The sequence below is a fragment of the Symphalangus syndactylus genome, chromosome 18 (assembly GCF_028878055.3).
Source record: "Symphalangus syndactylus isolate Jambi chromosome 18, NHGRI_mSymSyn1-v2.1_pri, whole genome shotgun sequence".
In the NCBI taxonomy this organism is placed as follows: domain Eukaryota; kingdom Metazoa; phylum Chordata; class Mammalia; order Primates; family Hylobatidae; genus Symphalangus; species Symphalangus syndactylus.
The window spans coordinates 69,421,518-69,442,188 of record NC_072440.2 but is presented as its reverse complement, the minus strand read 5'-3'; the positions used below and the strand labels follow the sequence as shown (position 1 = coordinate 69,442,188).

At 46.3% G+C, this 20,671-nt stretch overlaps 1 protein-coding gene across 5 annotated transcripts in view; it reads right to left on the bottom strand.

The window, feature by feature from the left end:
- SYN3 (synapsin III) overlaps positions 1-20,671 on the bottom strand; it is a 566,138-nt gene that overhangs the window by 496,161 nt on the left and 49,306 nt on the right. For all 5 annotated transcript variants that reach the window (XR_010117171.1, XM_055254454.2, XM_055254458.2 and 2 more), the window contains exon 2: positions 15,914-16,386. Coding sequence is in view for 4 of the 5 variants with exons in the window: in XM_055254454.2 (XP_055110429.2) it covers positions 15,914-16,224 (311 nt within the window). In the remaining variant the exon portion in view is untranslated. The remainder of the gene's footprint in view (positions 1-15,913; positions 16,387-20,671) is intronic.

Genomic DNA, 20,671 nt, shown 5'->3' with positions numbered 1-20,671 from the left:
AATTGTATACTTTTAAAATAGAACATTCGCTGGCAAGGTGACTCATGCCTGTAATCTCAGTACTTTGGGAGGCTGAGGTGGGCGGATCACTTGAGGTGAGGAGTTTGAAACCAGCCTGGCCAACATAGCGAAATCCCATCTCTACTAAAAATACAAAAAAAAATTGTCCGGGCCCAGTGGCTCACACCTGTAATCCCAGCACTTTGGGAGACCAAGGTGGGCAGATCACAAGGTCAAGAGATCAAGTCCATCCTGGCCAACATAATGAAACCTTATCTCTACTAAAAAAAACACAAAAAATATTAGCTGGACGTGGTGCCTGTAGTCCCAGCTACTCAGGAGGCTGAGGCAGGAGAATTGCTTGAACCCAGGAGGTGGAGGTTGCAGTAAGCCGAGGTAGTGCCACTGCACTCCAGCCTGGGTGACAGAGTGAGACTCCGTCTCAAAAAAAGAAAAAAAAAAAAAATTAGCCAGGCATGGTGGTGCACACTACCGGGGAAGCTGAGGCAGGAGAATAGCTTGAACTCGGGAGGCAGAGGTTGCAGTGAGCTGAGCTTGCACCACTGCACTCCAGCCTGGGTAACAGAGTGAGACTCCATCTCAAAATAAATAAATAAATAAATAAATAAATAAATAATAATAGAACATTCATATAAAAATTCGGATTTCTGACTTCTTGAAAATCAATAACTCGACAACACCAGGCCCTTATTCCCACATGGTAAAAACTGGCTGCGGGGCCTGCAGCTGCTGCCTCAGAGGAGGCATCGGTTCTCACGCCCAACACAGTTCCCAGTGCTCCCTGTCATCTCTATGCAGCCGAAGCCAAGTGGCAGATATCATCTGTCACAGAGCCTATGCTGCTGTTTTTCTTATAGCAGGGAAATATTTCTCTATGCCTGTGCTTTTTCCTACCACCTGCCCCTTCACTCACGGACTGATTTGTCCCCTCTGAGCAGCTGCACAGACAACCCCTAATTTCGCTAAGCCTATTCTGAAGATGGCAATTAGCTCAGTGCAAATCTTCAGGAAATCCGCACTCCTGTCCCTTCTGCAAACCCAGGGCAGGAAGTCAGGAAAATGGAAATGAAGCACCATCCCTTCTCCTGCCACCACAGATGGCCTCTCTCCTGTTGAAGATGCATGTCCCAGGCAGGCCTCCACAGGCCCCAGGGCTTCCTAGACGTTCTGTAATGAGGCTGGCATCTGCCCAGAGCCCTGCCTCCCCCAGGGTAAGGCTGTAACTCAGGCAGAAATCTACTTCACCCCAGGAGTAGCTATTGCTCAAGAAGACCCGTGCATCCAAGGGACTCTTTGGAAAAAAGGTCACTTGGAGGGCCTGGGTCAGAAAACCAGGCTGTGGAGGATAAAACACGACTCACAAGTGAAATGCTGAAACTCCTCGGAGTTTGCCCAAGGCAAGGGCATGAGAAGTGACAGAGAAGACATCAGAGAGAAAACAAAAGGCTTCAGGGCCGAGCCTCCTTTTTAAAGGCTTGCAGCCTGACCCCTTCATGGTCTAAGCCCCATTATTTTTCCCAAATGTGTAGCCCAGCTGTGTCTGAACACCTGCACGTGAGGGGGAGCTCATTCCCTCACCAGGCAGCCCACTCAATCTCTGGATGACTTTGTCAATTAGATGAATTTTCTGTATATTGAGCTGAAATATGTCTCCCTCTTTGTTTTCCCCCACTGGTTCCAGTTCTACCAGGTGGGAGCCTCATGAAACAAGTCCTCTAGCTTGGGGGGGTTTCTAAACTTGGCTTTACACCACTTAAAAAATTCATCTTGGCCAGGTGTGGTGGCTCACGCCTGTAATCCCAGCACTTTGGGAGGCCAAGGCAGTTGGATCACCTGAGGTCAGGAGCTCAAGACCAGCCTGACCAATATAGTGGAACCCCATCTCTACGAAAAATACAAAAATTAGCCGGGCATGACGGTGTGTGCCTGTAGTCCCAGCTACTAGGGAAGCTGAGACAGGAGAATTGTTTGAACCTGGGAGGCGGACGTTGCAGTGAGGCGACATCACTCCACTGCACTCCAGCCTGGGTGACAGAGCGAGACTCCATCTCAAAAAAAAAAAAAAAAAAAAAATTCATCTCCTGAGCTCCAGTCTAGATATTCTGATTCCATCATTGCAGGGGGACGTCTCAGTGTGGCCTGTCCTGTATCCATTCTGCCTTCTTCTGGTAACAGCAGCTTTATTTGCATTCGCATTGATGGAAGCAAGCCTTCTTTTTGTGCAGTCCTGGTGGGACTGTCCCAAAGTGCCCGCAGAGCAAGGAGTGGAACAAGCCGGGCTTGTTCTTCCCCAGGAATTTGATTTTTGAACAGAGAGAAACAAGGATGAAAGCAAGCAGGAGCTGATTTATCCCGAGACTGTTCCTGCCACCTAGATCTGTAAAGGGGCCCGAGGATCCAGGGACCCAATGGCCCCATCTTTCTGACACTCAAGCTGATTCATCCTGAGACTGTTCCTGCCACCTAGATCTGTGGAGGGGCCGGGGATCCAGGGACCCAACAGCCCCATCTTTCTGACACTCAGGTCTCCCTATTTTCCTTTGCTTCTGCAAGCTTCCCCATACATTTTCTTTTTTTTCTTTTTTTTTTTGAGGCGCAGTCTCCCTCTGTCGCCCAGGCTGGAGTGCAGTGGCGCGATCTCGGCTCACTGCAAGCTCCGCCTCCCGGTGGGTTCACGCCATTCTCCTGCCTCAGCCTCTCTGAGTAGCTGGGATTACAGATGCCCGCCACCACGCCCGGCTAATTTTTTGTATTTTTAGTAGAGACAGGGTTTCACCGTGGTCTCGATCTCCTGACCTCGTGATCTGCCCGCCTCGGCCTCCCAAAGTGCTGAGATTACAAGCGTGAGCCACCACGCCCGGCCCCATACATTTTCAATAAATTTCTTTTGTTTGTTTGTTTTGTTTTGTTTGAGACGGAGTCTTGCTCTGTCTCCCAGGCTGGATTGCAGTGGCGCGATCTCGGCTCACTGCAACCTCCACCTCCCGGGTTCAAGTGATTCTCCTCCCCAGTAGCTGGGACTACAGCGTCCTGCCACCACGCCCTGCTAATTTTTGTATTTTTAGTAGAGATGGGGTTTCACCATATTGGCCAGGCTGGTCTCGAACTCCTGACTTTGTGATTCACCCACCTTGGCCTCCCAAAGTGTTGGGATTACGCATGAGCCACCATGCCCAGCCCAAAGTCTATTTCTTTTTCATGCAAAGAACTGTATCCAACACAGAGGGTGTAGATGGTGCCTGGGAATCTGAATGTCATTATGATGGAAAGTCTTTTGGGGGCCATGCTCCTAGTCCAACCTCACTGTTTCACATAGGAGAAACAGAGGCCAGAGAAGAAGGTGATCCCTCAGCACTAGCCTCAAGAACCCACAGCATCTGCAGAGTTCTTTAGAAAGGCAGCCAAGAAGAGAGAAATTTAGGAAGAAACAGCACCCATCAGATTTCTCCCCACACTCTCTTCTGCTCAAAGCCATTTCCCCCAGATTTTCTAGCTCCTGTTTCCGAGGGTGAAGCTCTCCCCTAAGACTCCACTAGGGCGGGGGTAACAACTCTTCACTGTTCCCCCCTCCTCCCCGAAAGAGCTGGGTAGGAAGCAGCAGGGGCACCGGGCCGCTGGATTGGATGGCGTGTAGACCTCACGGAGAGGGGTCAGCACTTGAAAAATTCCTCAAGTCAAAGGGCTCAGGGCTTGGGTGCCGCACAAGGCCCTCACTGTGTGCACATTGTCTCCCTGATAAAAGGGGCCGGGCCTGGGAAAACGGAGCCGTCTCCAGGCGACGGGGTAGGCTGCTGAGGAATGCCCAGGACCCCTCCCTCCCCCAGACACCAGGGCCAGGACGGCGAGGGGGTAGGGAGGGGCAGGGGGTGCAGCATGGGTGCCCAGAGGGAGAGGAATGAAGTCCAGAGCCCCTCCAGGTGGTGTTGGCTGGTGTATTTGAGTCATGGAATGAAGCAAGCAGCAAGTGACAAAACTCCCTTCATTAGGCCCTTCCTATCTCCACCCCCAGCCCCTCCAGCCATCCCAGAAACCCCTTCATTTCCCCACACAAACAGGCAGGGCCTGCCCTTGTTTAAGGAGAGCCTTAGGGGTAGGGGAAGTGGTGGAGAGAGGCACAAGGATTTTGTTCCTCAGAGCCAAGTGTCTTCAACAGAGAGTTGTGTGTCTCCACTCTAAGCCTCTCAACCAACTCTAGGAGGAGGGGACTGACTTGGAGTCGGCACCTCATCCTCACAGTGGAGGGACTGCCAGCCCGCCAGGATCTCAACACCCTCCTCTAGGGCTTCTGGAAGACAGCCCTCCAGCACATCCAGCTGAGCTGAGAGGCAGGCCAAGTGGCTTCCTTCCCCCTGGCTTCTACAACGATTATATTCACAAGCAATTAGTAATTGCAATTAATTGTTAATAACAGTTACCATTTCAGGGCCTCTTAGGACAGCCTAAGCTGTGTACCAGGTCCACCCATGTCATTATCTCTAATCTTTCCAGTTACCCTTCCAGGAAGATATTCCATGACCCTGCCTTCCTGCTGAGGAATGTGAGGTTAGGAGGTTGGATTTGTCCAAGGTCACATAACTGAGAAGGAAAACAGGGACCAGAGCCCACAGTACCCAGGCTGTCTGGCTCTGGACTGTCCCCTCAGCTTTGCTCCCTCCCTCCCTCCCTGCTGGTGGCGGACAGTCCTCCTCACAGGCAAGGAAAGCTGCTCTCTGAGAATGGGGTCAATAGGGGGATCTGGTTTGGCTCTTCCTGGCCAGAAAACAAGGAAGCTCTAAGGCCAACCTCTCACTGGCCCCATGGTAGCAGAGCCAGCAGTGTCTCTTGTTGCTGCCCTCCATAAGCAGAGGCCAGATAAAATCCAGGACATCCAAATTTTCCATCCAATCCAAATTTCCAATGAACAATACATAATTTTGTAGTGTGTCTATCCCAAATATTGCATGGGATATACTTAGACTCATTCGTTGTCTGTCTAAGTATTAACTGGGTGTCTTGTATTTTTATTTGCTAAATCTGACAACCCTACCCCTAAGCCACTGCTGGTGGTGCCAGCTCTGAGTTCACCTCCCATCCTTCCTCCAGGTGGCATAGGTGGACACAGAATGTCCTGATCACCACAGGGCTGATTAAGCCCAATGCAGTCTTTACAGGGACAGGCCAAGATGCCCTGAAGTCCTCATGCCTTTGGTCAAAGCAGCCTGAAGCTGCTTTTTTTTTTTTTTTTTCCTGAGATGGAGTCTCCCTCTGCCACCAGGCTGGAGTGTTGTGGCATTATCTTGGCTCACTGCAACCTCCGACTCCCTGGTTCAAGCAATTCTCCTGCCTCAGCCTCCCAAGTAGCTAGGATTACAGGCATGCGCCACCACGCTGTTAATTTTCGCATTTTTAGTAGAGACGGGGTTTCACCATGTTGGCCAGGATGGTCTCGACCTCCCTACCTTGTGATCTGCCTCCCAAAGTGCTGAGATTACAGGTGTGAGCCACCGCGTCTGGCCTTTTTTTTTCCCCCTGAAGGAAACACTGGCCTCTGAGTTACCATCTGCACCAGGAGGAGGAGGGCCTTGGAAATAACACACAAGTAGCAGGTACTCTCCCTGAATTCCAGGGCAACTGAATATCTTCTAAGACTCTCTTCCAGGGCATCCTCAATCCTAAACTTTCCCTTAATAATGGTAACAGCCTTTGGCAAGAGTATCCATTCATTCCTTAAGTCATCCATCTATCCCAGCCTCCCATCCATCTATCCTAGCCAGGCACTGTGCTAGGCTCTGAGGGTCAGCGGTTGCATAGGAAAGGTATAAACTCTGATCTTGAGTCAGAGTTGGTCCAATATGGGTAGGACCAAACAAAGTCACTCACATCTACATTGAAAAACTAAGCACCTACATTGAAAAACAGCTGTGGAGGAGAGGAACTCAGCATTCTCACTGGACACTCATAACATCCCTGTGAAGTTAGTGGTATAGGGAAGGTGGTGGCATTGTGATCCCACTTTACAGACAAAGAAACTGAGGTGCCGAAAGGTACAGTATCTTGGCCAAGACCACAGAGATAGTGAGTGGCAGAGCTGGGACTTCAAGCCCACGCTACCACCTGTCAGCCTAGAGTTCTCTTGAGTATTATCTTCTTTCCCATTTAACTCTCGGGAATCATGTCTGACGTGTGTTAGGAAATCACATCTTTAATATCTAAACATAGGGGAAAGAACAGAAAAGATCTTGCTTGAGACCCCTTGGTGCTTTAAAAAGAGGAAAATATTCTATGCACATCCAAGGACAATTTCTGTAGAAGGTCCAATTTGCAAACCTGAACTCGTATGTATATGGCTAAAGAATTCCCTTTTCCCTGGGCACCCTTAATGCTCTGGCTGCCCGGAGGGCTCCGGCAGGGTGGGGCCGCCTGGCTTGAGGTGGGGCGCCTTCCTCTGAGGGTGAAGTCACCGGAATCCTGTGCTTGGCTGTGCACTGTAACATGGAGTGCTGCCACCCATTGCCTCACACTGCTCTCAGACGCTGGGTGTGTGCCGGGGTGTCAGGCCCCAGGGTCTTGCTCCCCAAGGTCAACACCCTCAGGAGCAGTAGAGGAGGGGCTGAGCTTCAGGTGGGAGAGATCGGGGAGTGGCCTAAGAACTGCGGTGCCCAGGCTAGCCCTCTGGATGGGCGTGAGCCAGATCCCAGATGTCACTAGCATTTGCTTTGATTTTGGACTCAGAGCCGCAGTCTTCCTTACGTATATAATGAGAACAGTACTGCTGCCCCATACAGTTATTGGGAGGGCTAAATTAGAGAATCTATGAAAGCCATTGAACCCCTGGTCAGGGGACGTGCACAGATGCTTGCCAAAAGATGATGATACAGACATGACCCCATTCTCAAAGAGCTCTGTCATTCATGTGCTTGTTCAGTCATTTGACCAACACTCTTCAGCATCTATCTGGTGTCACACACTGAAGCAGTAGCAGTGGTCAGCAGGAGGCTGGCACCATCAGAAATTCCTTTTATGACGTGAGCCCAGTTCAAGTCCCAGCCCAGCCCCACGTCTGTCTCCTTGAGCAGGTGCATGGTTTCTCTACGCTCTGCCTCCTCACCTTTCAATGAGCGGACAGTCAGCTCCTGCCCATCGGCAAATGCTTAACAACCAGTTCTCTGGATGGGGGAACAAAAAGCCCTGCTTTCTAGCATTTGCCAATCTCCACAGTGTAAATACTCCACAACAGCCAATGTGATTTTCAGCTGGATTGAATCAAGGTGAGAGGGAAAAAGAGAATTTTAAGAATGCCACTGGCCGGGTGCGGTGGCTCACGCCTGTAATCCCAGCACTTTGGGAGGCCGAGGCGGGCGGATCATGAGGTCAGGAGATCGAGACCATCCTGGCTAACACGGTGAAACCCCGTCTCTACTAAAAAATACAAAAATTAGCCAGGCATGGTGGCGGGCACTGGTAGTCCCAGCTACACGGGAGATTGAGGCAGGAGAATGGCGTGAACCTGAAAGATGGAGCTTGCAGTGAGCTGAGATCACGCCACTGCACTCCAGCCTAGGCAACAGAGTGAGACTCCGTCTCAAAAAAAAAAAAAAAAAGAATGCCACCAATGTCATTCCTCAGTTTCATTGTCACACTCCCAACCTTGTCATCGCCAATAACATACCATCTCCCAAATTCCTCATTCAGTCAACAGGTATTTCCTACATACCTATTATCTGCCCTGTTCTAGGCATGGGCAAATACAGACACCATGTAGAAGTGGGTGGGCAGGTAGTGGTGGAGGGCACACAGGTGATAATCATACAGCGTAATAACTCTTGGAAAATCTAGAAATGCACAAGGTGCTTACCAATGGGTGTCATTAATCCTTGTTTGGTAGGAAGGTGTAGTCTGATATTCTCTCCACCAGATGGATGGTAGCTGAGGAGGGTTTCAGAGGGTTTTAAACCAAGGACACCCTTTTCATTTCTTACCCAACAAATAAAAGAAAAAAGAAACCATTGGGAAGGGTGGGCAATAAAAGCGAAGACAACAATAGATCATTGTGGAAATGGAATAGCAGATTTTCTGAGAAAAAGGCTACCAGCAGAGTAAGAGGACAGGAGAGCCAGGGCTCCAGAGGCCACCCAGGGAGGACCGCAGTGAGCTGGGGAGGAACAGCTTCTATTCACCACTCCCCCAACAGCCCTCCTCCCCATTCTATCCAGGCTCCAGAGACCTTGTAGGATAAACTGAGGGCAGGGAGGTACATCAACCCCACCTGTCTTTTTTATTTTTTGGGTCATGTTAAAGGTTTTGATTTTGAAAATCAAACCTGGGATTCTGGTACATTCTATAGAAATATTAAAAAAAAAAAGTTCCTCCACCCCCCTTTTTAAAAACAATTTCAAATAGCAGCCTAACAGTGACTCTGGCATCCTGGTAAGTAAAGAGCCAAGATTTTGTACAGAAGTGAATAAAAATAGAAACTCCTCCACCGTGTGTTCTGTGTTACTGATCCCTAAGGTGAGGTGAGTTTCAGACTCCATTATGCACAGTACAAGTTATCCTGCTTGGACTAAGGTAGGGCAATGACATATGCTAACTGAACAGTTACTGTGTGTTGAGCTCCAGGGACATTAGGAAGAGTAAGAGACAGGCCTTTTTCTTGCAGAAGAGACGATTACAATACAGATACAGTATGGTATGTGCGCCTATAGCACGATGAAGTATGTTTTAAGTTACACGAGGAAGGTCGATATTAACACTGCAGGGTGGGGTGTGTCAGGGAAGACTTCTCAGAAGAGGGGACACCTGAGCAGGATTTCAAACATGAATGGAAACTGGCCAGGTGTACAAGATAGGGAAGGGTATTTCAGGTAACAGGGAACAGAATGTACTAAGGCGAAAAGGTGTGTTTGAGAACTACAAGCTGTTTACTCTTCCTGCAGAAAAAACAAGACAGGGCCAGTCACGGTGGCTCACGCCTATAATCCCAGCATTCTGGGAGGCCGAGGCAGGCAGATCACTTGAGGTCAGGAGTTCGAGATCAGCCTGGCCAACATGATGAAACCCTGTCTCTACTAAAAATATGAAAATTAGCTGGGCGTGGTGGCCCGTGCCTGTAATCCCAGACCCCCAGGAGGCTGGGGCATGAGAATTGCTTGAACCCCGGAGGTGGAGGTTGCAGTGAGCCGAGATTGCGCCATTGCACTCCAGCCTAGGCAACACAATGAGACTCTGTCTCTAAAAAACAAAAACAAAACAAAACAAAAACAAACAATAACAGCACAGGAAGCAGAGCTGGAGGCGGAACTAGAGGGAGGGCAGGGCAGGCATGCTTATGACTTTGAGGGCAACGATTTCCCTACCACAGGATTATATTAATAAAACGAGATGCATGGAGAGGGGGCAGGCAGGAGCAAAGTGAAACTGGTCAGATTTGTGTTTCAGAAAGATGACCCTTGGGTGGTCCCATGGAAGGTAACCAGGAGGTGAACTCAAGATGGGAGGTTTCAGACCAGTGAAGCTGCTGGAAAGTTCTAGGCAAGATAAGCAGTGGAGTGGCAGTGGGGCTGAAGAGAACTGAGTTTGATATCAGTTAATTATAATTCTCCTTTCCCTTGTGGTTCTCAAAACCTACAGATCAGGCCAGGCACGGTGGCTCACACCTGTAATCTCAGCACTTTGGGAAGCCGAAGTGGGAAGATCACTTCAGCCCAGGAGTTCAAGACAAGCCTAGGCAACACAGTGAAACCCCATCTCATTTAAAAACAAACAAACAAACAAACAAACAAACTGCTGATCGTCCCCCACCATCCCAGAGGAGAGCATCACCTTTAGTTCAGACCTACCCGGGGCCAGGCCTTACATCCTTGCCTAGCCAGGCTGGTCTCCTCAGGCACCCCCAACAGGAGAGAGTACCTTTAAATGCCTGGCCATGAGTTCTCCCAGCAAAGACGGCTTTGGGACCCTCTATTTCTCCTGAAGACGAAAGGCCTTTCTCCAGGTCACTGGCCAGGTTTTGGATCATCCTCAGGGGACCCAGGCTGGCTCAGAGTCTACAAGCTGGACACGTCAGGCAGGGGAGAGTGGTATCCTGCAATTCCCCGACCTGTCCACAACAAAACCTGATTCTACGGAAGGCCCTGGACCAGGAATGGGAAGACAAGAGAAATGTCTGTCTTCCTGAGAAGGGCTGAGAAGGGTAGAAAAGGGGGCAGCATCATCGTCCCTGTTGGGGTGGGGGTGGGTTCACTGTCTGTCCAGACTGCAGCTCCTCTCCCCCTCATTATCATCTGAAAGGGGAAAGAAGGGGGCCCTGTGAGCTGGCTTCTTCCCTTTAACCACTTCCTCCCCTGGGACAGCTCACACAGTGCAGGAGGGGCTGGGGAGGGGGCTGGCCCAGAGGCACAAGACTCTGCAGAACCACCCAGGCATTGTGGGGCTGCCCCGCCACCTGCTGGCCACTCCTGGTGGCAGGGGACAGGCATTTTTCCGGGATTCTTCAGGACAGGACCGAGACTGTAAGGCAGTCAGCATCAATTTGGAGAAAGCCAGGAAGGTATTGAGATTCAGAGAGGTTAGGAAGTTCGTGAAGAATCTAGGAGGCAGTTCTGTAGGAGAAGCTGTTATGTTGGCGGTAGGAAGTCTCTGTCACAAACATCTAATAATTGCAGGGCTAACTGCCAGATGAGTTAATGAGTCTTAGTTTCTTACTTCTCCCCTTTTTCACCCACTGAGGGGCAAGAACACCATAAACAAAGACTGTCAAGTCCTAATTAAAGTGTGGGCATGGGATGAATGATTGAAATATATTGGGAAAAACTCCTCTGGCCATAGCTGTGTCCCCACCCTTGCACACAGCCTAAAATTCACACACTGGTCCTTCCTGTGGAATAGAGAGACTGAACATCAAATTCAAAATTTAAATGTTATGTCTGAGGCCATTCATTGCATTTCAACCTCATTCACTGTTCCTCTACCCTACTGTACACCACATGGACACTGGAGGGACAGAGATTAATAAGACCCAACTTTATCACCCAGGACCTACAGGGAAGAGTGACCAATAGACCAGTGGGTTAAATAAATAGCACAATGGGATAAATCCTAACCCAGACTGCCCTGTATATTTGGCATGAAGAAATTAAACAGGCATGCCTACAAGAGGCTACTGTTAAGATGATTAATGTTGCACAGGAAGGATCACAACAGTCAGCAATAATAATACACACTATGCAGTACTTACTGTCTACCAGGTACATTCCATGCACTGTTATACTAACTCAGATCTTAACCCTACTTACATATATTAATTCTATCACATAGGTACTATCACTATTCCCATTTAGGTGCAGTAATTTACAAAGGTCATATAGTCACTTCAGGGTAGAGATGGAATTTGAACCCAGATAGCCTAGCTCTGATGTCTGTATTCTTAACCACTCCACCATACTGCAATTTATTAAGCTCAACCTCCACGCAAAGAGGTAACTTCCCTGACAAATAGCTAAGCCAAGGATCACACAGCCAGCAGAGAACACCCAAAATCAAGGTCAAATGTTGAGTTGAAGAGAGAGAGAAAACTTCAAGGGCCATGCAGGCATTCTGACTACCAGGCAGATGGGCATTGTTCAGGGCGGAGGGCCTAAAAGCAACACCCTGGCAGACATCAACCCCTAAGCTCAGAGCCTAATAGTGATGCTTTACATAAACACATAAGCAGAGACAAAGTTTCATGATAAATGCTCTCAAGCAAGCAAGCAGCAACACCTAAGATGATTCACACTTGATCAGAACACAGGTGATTCACATGACTACTCTGGTTAAGAAGAGGCAATTTCTGAGCAGGAAAGTGGAGACTGACATCTGATTCTGCTGAACGTACTTTAATGTTGACTTTATATAGAGTATGCATTAAAAACTATAAATAGCATCGGGTGTGGTGGCTCAAGCCTGTAATCCCAGCACTTTGGGAGGCCGAGGTGGGTGGATCACAAGGTCAGGAGATGGAGACCCTCCTGGCTAACATGGTGAAACCCCGTCTCTACGAAAAATACAAAAAAAATGACCCGGGCATGGTGGCGCCTGCCTGTAGTCCCAGCTACTCGGAAGGCTGAGGCAGGAGAATCACTTGAACCTGGGAAGTGGAGGTTGCAGTAAGCTGAGATCGTGCCACTGCACTCCAGCCTGGGCAAGAGAGCGAGACACCATCTCAAAAAAACAAAACAAAACAAAACAAAAAAAACTACAAATAGCAAAGCATAGATTTAATCATTCCCAAACTAAGTTAATGTCTCAAGGAGTGAATGTGTGTATATACATGCATGTTGGACTAACAGCATCTGGCACATTTAATGAATGTGATGCATTCATTTATTCAGTTAATAAATAGTTACTTGGTGCCTACTGATACGGTTTGACTGCATACCCACCAAAATCTTATCTCAAACTGTAGTTCCCATAATCTCTACGTGTTGTGAGAGGGACTCAGCGGGAAGTAATTGAATCATGGGGGCAGTTATCCCCATACTGCTGCTCTTGTGGTAGTGAGTTCTCACAAGAGCTGATGGTTTTATAAGGCGCTTCCCCCTTCACTTGGCACTCATTCATTCTCTCCTGCCGCCCTGTGAAGAGGTGGCTTCTGCCATGATTATAAGTTTTCTGAGGCCTCCTCAGCCATGTGGAACTGTGAGTCAATTAAATCTGTTTTCCTTTATAAATTACCCAGTCTCAGGTAGTTCTTTATAGCAGTGTGAGAATGTACTAATACAGTAAATTGGTACCCCAGGGAGTGGGATGCTTCTGTAAACATACCCAAAAATGTGTAAGTGACTTTGGAACTGGATGACAGGCAGAAGTTGGAACAGTTTGGAGGGCTCAGAAGAAGACAGGAAAATATGGGAAAGTTTGGAACTTCCTAGAGGCTTGGAGGGCTCCGAAGACAAGAAGACGTGGGAAAGTTTGAAACTTACTAGAGACTTTTTGAATGGTTTTGACCAAAATTCTGATAGTGATATGGATAATGAAGTCCAGGTTGAGGTGGTCTCAGATGGAGATGAAAAACTTTTTGGGAACTGGAGTAAAAGTCACTCTTGCTATGCAAAGAGACTGGCAGCATTTTGCTCCTGCCCTAGAGATCTGTGGAACTTTGAACTTGAGAGACATGATTTAGGGTATCTGGCAGAAGAAATTTATAAGCAGCAAAGCATTCAAGAGGAAGCAGAGCATAAAAGTTTGAAAAATTTGCAGCCTGACAATGTGATAGAAAAGAAAAATCCATTTGCTGGGGAGAAATTCAAGCCCACTGCAGAAATTTGCATAAGTAACAAGGAGCCGAATGTTTGTTACCAAGACAATGGGGAAAATGTCTCTAGGGCATGTCAGAGACCTTGGGGGCAGCCCCTCCAATCACATGCCAGGAGGCCTAGGACGGAAGAATGGTTTCATGGGCTGGGTCCAGGGCCCTCCCTCCTATGTGCAGTATCAGGACTTGGTGCCTGTGTCCCAGCCATTTCAGCTGTTGGCTAAAAGAGGCAAAGGTACAGATGAGGCTGTTGCTTCAGAGGGTGCAAGCCCCAAGCCTTGGCAGCTTCCACATGGTGCTGGCCTGCAGATGCACAGAAGTATTCAGGTTTGGGAACCTCTGCCTAGATTTCAGAGGATGTATGGAAACACGGGTATCCAGGCAGAAGTTTGCTGCAGGGGTGGCGCCCTCATGGAGAACCTCTGCTAGGGTGGTGGGGATGGGAAATGTGGGGTTGGAGCCCCCACACAGAGTCCCTACTGGGGCACTGCCTAGTGGAGCTGTGAGAAGAGGGCCACTGTCTTGCAGACCCCAGAATGGTAGATCCACTGACACTTCACACTGTGAGCTTGGAAAAGACACACAATGCTAGCCTGTGAAAGCAGCTGGGAGGGGGAGTTGTACCCCACAAAACTATAGGGATGGAGCTATCCAAGGTCATGGGAGCCCACCTCTTGTATCGGCATTACCTGGATGTGACACATGGAGTCAAAGGAAATTATTTCAGAGCTTTAGGATTTAATTGCTGCCTCATTGGATCAGTTACCTGGATGTGAGACATGGAGTCAAAGGAGATTATTTCAGAGCTTTAAGATTTAATTACTGCCTCACTAGATTTCAGATTTGCATGGGGCCTGTAGCCCCTTTGATTTGGCCAATTTCTCCTATTTGGAATGCGTGTATTTACCCAATGTCTATACCTCCATTGGATCTAGGAAGTAACTAACTTGCTTTTCATTTTACAGGCTTCTAAGAGGAAGGGATTTGCCTTGTCTCAGGTGAGAGACTTCTGACTTGGACATTTGGGTTAATGCTGGAATAAGACTTTGGGGAACTGTTGGGAAGGCATGATTGTGTTTTGAAATGTGAGATTTGGGAGGGGCCAGGGGTGGAATGATATGGTTTGGCTGTGTACCCACCCAAATTTCATCTTGAATTGTAGTTCCCATAATCCTCATGTGTCATGGGAGGGACCCAGAGGGAGGTAATTTGAATCCTGGGGGTGGTTACCCCCACATTGGTGTTCTCATGGTAATGAGTGAGTTCTCACATGAGCTGATGGATTTATAAGCGGCTTCGCCCTTCGCTTGGCACTCACTCATTCTCTCTCCTGCCACCCTATGAAGAGGTGCCTTCCACCATGATTGTAAGTTTCCTGAAGCCTCCCCAGCCATGTGGAACTGTGAGTCAATTAAACCTCTTTTCTTTATAAATTACCCAGTCTCAGGCAGTTCTTCAGGCAGTGTGAGAACAGACTAATACGCCTACTATGTGGCCACCTTTGGAGACATGCACATGCAACCCTGTTCTCCATCCCCAAAGGCCATCCATGAGTCCACTGTCAGACTTTTCTGGTTCCCATCCATGTATTCCTCTGCTCTGGATGCAATGCTTCCATGTCCATAGTTGGGCTCACTCCCTGAACTGCAATTTCTATGTCTCCAGCTAGACTGATAACATTTATCACCTCTGAGTACCAAACAGCTAGGATAGACTTATTCTCCAAATGCAGCTCCACATAAGCAGGAGCCTGTTCCCTACTATACCTGTGCATCTCAGCTATGCCTGGCACCGAATCAGTGCTCAGTAAACTACCTGGTGAATGACTGCTACAGTGATCTTGACACAGGTATCAGGTCTCTGCCACTGTGGAACTTACCAGCTAGGGAGCACTGCCTGAGAAGAGGCTGGCAGTGGTCATTTCTGCCCACCTTTGGTGTTCAGAAGACAGGCTCTGGAGCCAGACTGCCAGTACCTGGAAGAGCTGAGATGCACACTCAGGCACTGTGATCTCAAGGTTTGGGTTAAGTACTGTGGACTTGTATTGCTTTCTTTTATCCTCATAATAAGCTCATTTTATGGAAGGAGGGTGGCTGAGGCTGACAGGTTAATCTGGCAAGTACCGCCAGACGTATTTCAGATACTAAAAGTTTTCCATTTTTAGGTAGGTAATATGGTGAATATACCATATTTTATATAACACTTCCAGCAGGCTCTGAACTATACTCCATATCAAACACATTCAGATGCTTGCAGCAAATCATATGAACAAACACACTTAGTATAATTATAGCCTCACTTTCCTGCAGATTAGGCTTTGCTACCAAAAGAATTGCAAAACATTTTCTAGTTTCCAGACTGTGTTGGATTTGGGATTTGCAGGCGAGGGACTGTGGACCTGTAAATATAAAGCCCTTAGAAGAGAACGTGGCACTAAGTAGGTGCTGTGGGCCTAGCATGCAGCAGCCACTTGGTACATGTTAGTTTCCTTCTCTCCAGCCAGGCTCTGATAGCACCTGAGCCTCTCAGAGCTCTCCCCTTCTATTTCCCCAAGAGATGAGATAATCCCCACTCCTCTCTTGCCCCAGAAGGCGGTAGCACTTGCAAATTCCTGCTTACCAGTCTGTATGGGCATCGTCGATCACCAACAGGATCCTGGGTCTTTGAACAATGGGCGTGGAGGGACCTGGAGGCTCCATCAGTCCTGAGGTGGCCTGAGGGGCCTGCTTAATGGCACTGGAGAGGGAGCTAAAAAGGCTGGATCCTGGAGAGGAGAAGGAGGCAGCCAGGGGCTGGGGGTGCCTCCTCTCCATGGCTGGGGAAGCAGGTGAGCTGGTGGAGCTATCTGGGCGTTGCAGGTCCGTCATATAGCCATTAGGCAGGTTGGCCACGAAGCTGCTGTCAGAGAGACGTCGCCGGAGGAAATTCATGGCTGTGGATGGATGGAGATGACTGGCTCCTACCCAGACGTGTATAGGTGAGGCCCAGAAGACAGGCTGCTGCCAGGTACAGGAAGTGGTAGGACTTTAGCCAGAAGAGCCAGGGAGATTTTCCGCAACCAGCAGTCAGCTTTAGCTGCCTTTATTTACCTGCTGGAAATAAGCCAACAAATACATAAGTGGAAACGACTTCCACCCCCTTAAGAGCAAACAGATACAGCGCTTTCCTGCCCCACTGCAGGTGGCAATGTAAATTAGGACATCCTTCTGGAAAGGAATTTGACAACATGTATTAAGAGGATAGCTTTTTAACCTACAATTTCCATTTTCTGGAATTACATTGCAAAGAAAGATTCTAAGTTACAGAAAAAGCTTCATGCACAAATATGTTAATCACAGGTTATTTACACTAGCAAAATACTGGGAAGTATCTCAACATTCAACCACAGTTTAACGAATAAGTCAGCTACAGAACAGTTACTCAATGAACCCTTTGTGGCTATTTTTAAAGGTGTCCTGAAGAAGGGATTTTGGTAACAGAAACAATTTCATGTTCTAATGATAAATTTAAAAGATAACGATTCAAAATTATAGGAACCAAATGACTACAAAGATGTGCAAGTTGAAAGAACAAAACTTTGGAAATAAAAGAAATCAAAGTGTTAACAGTGATTATATTTTGGTAACGCAAGTACATGCGTTTTTTTCTTTTTCTTTCCACTTACTTATATTTTTCTAATTTTCTAGAATGCTTATTACTACGGACCGGCATGTCCCCCACCTCACCAAATTTATATGTTGAAGATAATGCTGAATATGATGTTTCGGAAATGAGCCCTTTGGGAGGTAATTATGGTTAGTGGGGTCATTAGGGTGTGGCCCATGCGACGGAAGTACAGCCCTCACAAGAAAGGATGACAGAGAGCTTGCTTTCCCTGCACTGTGTGAAAGCAAAGGTAAAAGGCAGCCATCTGCAAACCAGGAGAAAGCCCTCACCAGAACCAGGCAGAGCTGACACCCTGACCTTGGACTTCCCAGCCTCCAGAACTGTGAGAAATAAGTATCTGTTGTTTAACCCACCCAGCCTATGGTATTTTGTTATGTCAGCACAAGCAGATAATATACACATCTATTGCTTTTCTAAACAGAGTAACATAAGTTAAAAAAAACCCACACTGTTCATTTGAGATCAAAACAACCCATTGAGAACAATGACTATTTAAACCATGGAATTAGATTTTATATTTTTTGTTAAGATTATTATATACATTTTTTTTTTTGAAACAGGGTCTCACTTCGTCACCCAGGCTGGAGTGCAGTGGCACAATCTTGGCTCACTGCAACCTCTACCTCCCAGATTCAAGTGATTCTCCTGCCTCAGCCTCCCAAGTAGCTGGGATTACAGGTACCCACCACCATGCCTGGGATTACAGGCACCCACCACCACACCCAGCTAATTATTGTATTTTTAGTAGAGATGAGGTTTCATCATGTTGGCCATGCTGCTCTCAAACTCCTGGCCTCAAGTGATCTGCCTGCTTTGGCCTCCCAAAGTGCTGGGATCATAGGCGTGAGCCACTGTGCCCAGCCAGTATTTTTATTGAGGTAAAATTTACTTAAGATTGAAATGCACAGTTCTTAGGTATACACTTCTTTGAGTTTTGATAAATGTATATACTGGCATAATGTTTATTATATTTCTACACCTCAGAAAGTTCTTTTGTGCCCCTTCTGGTCCATCCATACCTCCTAATAGGCGAATACTCTTCTGATGCATGTTACCATTTATTAATTTTACCTGTTCTTGAACTTCATATAAATGTAATCAAATATATTATGCTTTTGTTAATAACTGCTTCCCTCAATGGTTCTGAGATGCTATATGTTGTATAGCAGTCATTCTATTTTTAAAATCACTGAATATCATTCTACTGGATGGATAAACCACAAATTGCTACTCCATTCTCCTGTTGATGAAAATTTGAGGTCAGTCATGGTGGCTTACACCTGTAATCCCAGAACTTTGGGAAGCTGAGGTGGGCAGATCACTTGAAGCCACAAGTTTGAGACCAGCCTGGCCAACAAGGCAAAACTCCCTCTCTACTAAAAATAATTAAAAAAAAAAAAAGCTGGGTGTGGTGGTGTGCACCTATATGCCCAGCTACTGGGGAGGCTGAGGCATGAGACTCGCTTGAACCCAGGAGGTGGAGGTTGCAGTGAGCCAAGATCACGCCACTGCACTCCAGCCTGGGTGACAGGGTAAGACTTTATCTCAAAAAAAAAAAAAAAAAAGAGAGAGAGAGAGAGAAAAGAAAAAGAAAAAAAGAAAAATAAAATTTGAAATGTTTGCAGTTTTCAGAAATTATGCATAAATTGCTGCAAGAAATTTTTATTTAAGTCTTTTTGTGGAGATAGATGGATAATGAATGGATGGATAGATTAAGAAGTAGATCTTTTCTTTGGGAAAATACCTAGCAGTTAATTTGTTGGATCATGGGGTAAATGTATGTCTAACTTGGTAAGAAACTGTCAAAAAGTTTCCCATAGTGGTTGTTTGATTTTGCATACTCCATTTGAGAGTTCCTGTTCCTTCACATCCTTTCTCACATTTGGTTGTTGTCTTTTTCATCTTATCCATTCTAGTGGGTGTAGCATAGTATCTTATTGTGTTCTAAATTTATTTTGTCTGATATTTAATGAGACTGAACAACTTTCATGGGTTTACTGGCCAGTGACATATCTTCTTTTGTCTATCTATTCAAATATTTGGCCCATTTCTAAAAGGTGGGTTGTTTATCTTTTCATTTTTGATTTGTAGGAGTTCTTTATACATTCTAGATACAAGTCCTTTGTCAGATACGTACATTGTAAACATTTCCTACCATTCTTTGGCTTGCTGCTTCATTTCCTTCATGCGCAGAAGTATGGCAGAATAAAACAACTCTTAAAAAAGTGAATTGTTTATTTGAAATAAAAGCATTCCAATAAGAAAAAAAATTATACCATAGGATGAGACCACACTTCTATATTTTGGGTATTGGGAATACTTTACATATCCTTTCACATATATGTATCTAAACAGACACACACACACACACACACGTACTTATATATGTATATAATATAAATATATATACACATATATAAAGTATATTATACATATCTGCAGATGTTTTGATAAACAAAAACTTTTATTTTTATGAAACCTAATTTATCAAATTTTTCATTTATGGTTAGTGTTTCTGTGTCTGTTCTTAAAAATCTCTGCCAGGCTGGGCGTGGTGGCTCACGCCTGTAATCCCAGCACTTTGGGAGGCCAAGGTGGGCAGATCACCTGAGGTCTGGAGTTCGAGACCAGCCTGACCAACATGGAGAAACCCCATCTCTACTAAAAATACAAAATTAGCCGGGCATGATGGTGTATGCCTGTAATCCCAGGCTGAGGCAGGAGAATCACCTGAACCCAGGAGGCAGAGGTTGCAGTGAGCCAGGATCACACCATTGCACTTCAGCCTGGGAAACAGGAGCGAAACTCTGTCTCAAAAAAAAAAAAAAAAAAATCTCTGCCAACCCCAAGATCACAATCATACCGTCCTACAGTGTCTTGTAGAAGCTTTATAGTTCTAGCTTTTCTACTGAGGTCGGGGATCCATCTAAACTTGATTTTTGAGTGGTATGAAGCAGGGTATGAGGTTCATTTTCACCTCCGTTCATTTATCCAGGTTGCCAGCACCATCTATGAAAGAATTTTTCTCCCACTGAATTGCTTTGGTGGCCTTGTTGGCACCAATTGGCTGTACATGTGTGGGCCTACTTCTGGACTACGTTTAATATGCTCTATTTATCTCTCCATCTATTCTTATATTTATCGATTGCTATGGCTTTCCAGAAAGTTTTAAAATCAGGTAAAGTGAGTCCTCCAACTTAAATGTTCTGTCTCAAGATTGTCTTAGATATCCTAGGTACTATTTTCATATGCATTTTAAAATCAACTTTTATGAAAAAGTCTGTTGGAATACTGTTCGAGATTGCATAGACTGAGTAGAATTGTCACTGAACAATATCGGGTTCTCTATGAACACAGTAGACTCCTCTACTCAGAAATTTTTTTGTGATTTTCAATACAGAGATCTCGCATACATTTTGCTAAATTTATTCCTACTTTGTTTGGGGTTTTTTGCATGTTTTTGAAATAACACTGTTTTCTAAATTTCACTTTCCATTTGTTTGCTGCTAGTGTAATATTATTTTCAATATACTGACATGCTCAATTCAAGTATTGTTGCCACTAGTTGTTTATAGATTCCTTAATACTTGCTATTTAAATAGTGTCATCTACAAATACAGAGATCTTTACTTCTTTCTTTCCAATCTGAATGCCTTTTACTAATTTCTCTTATCTGACTGTCCTAGCTAGGACCTCCAATATTGAACAGAA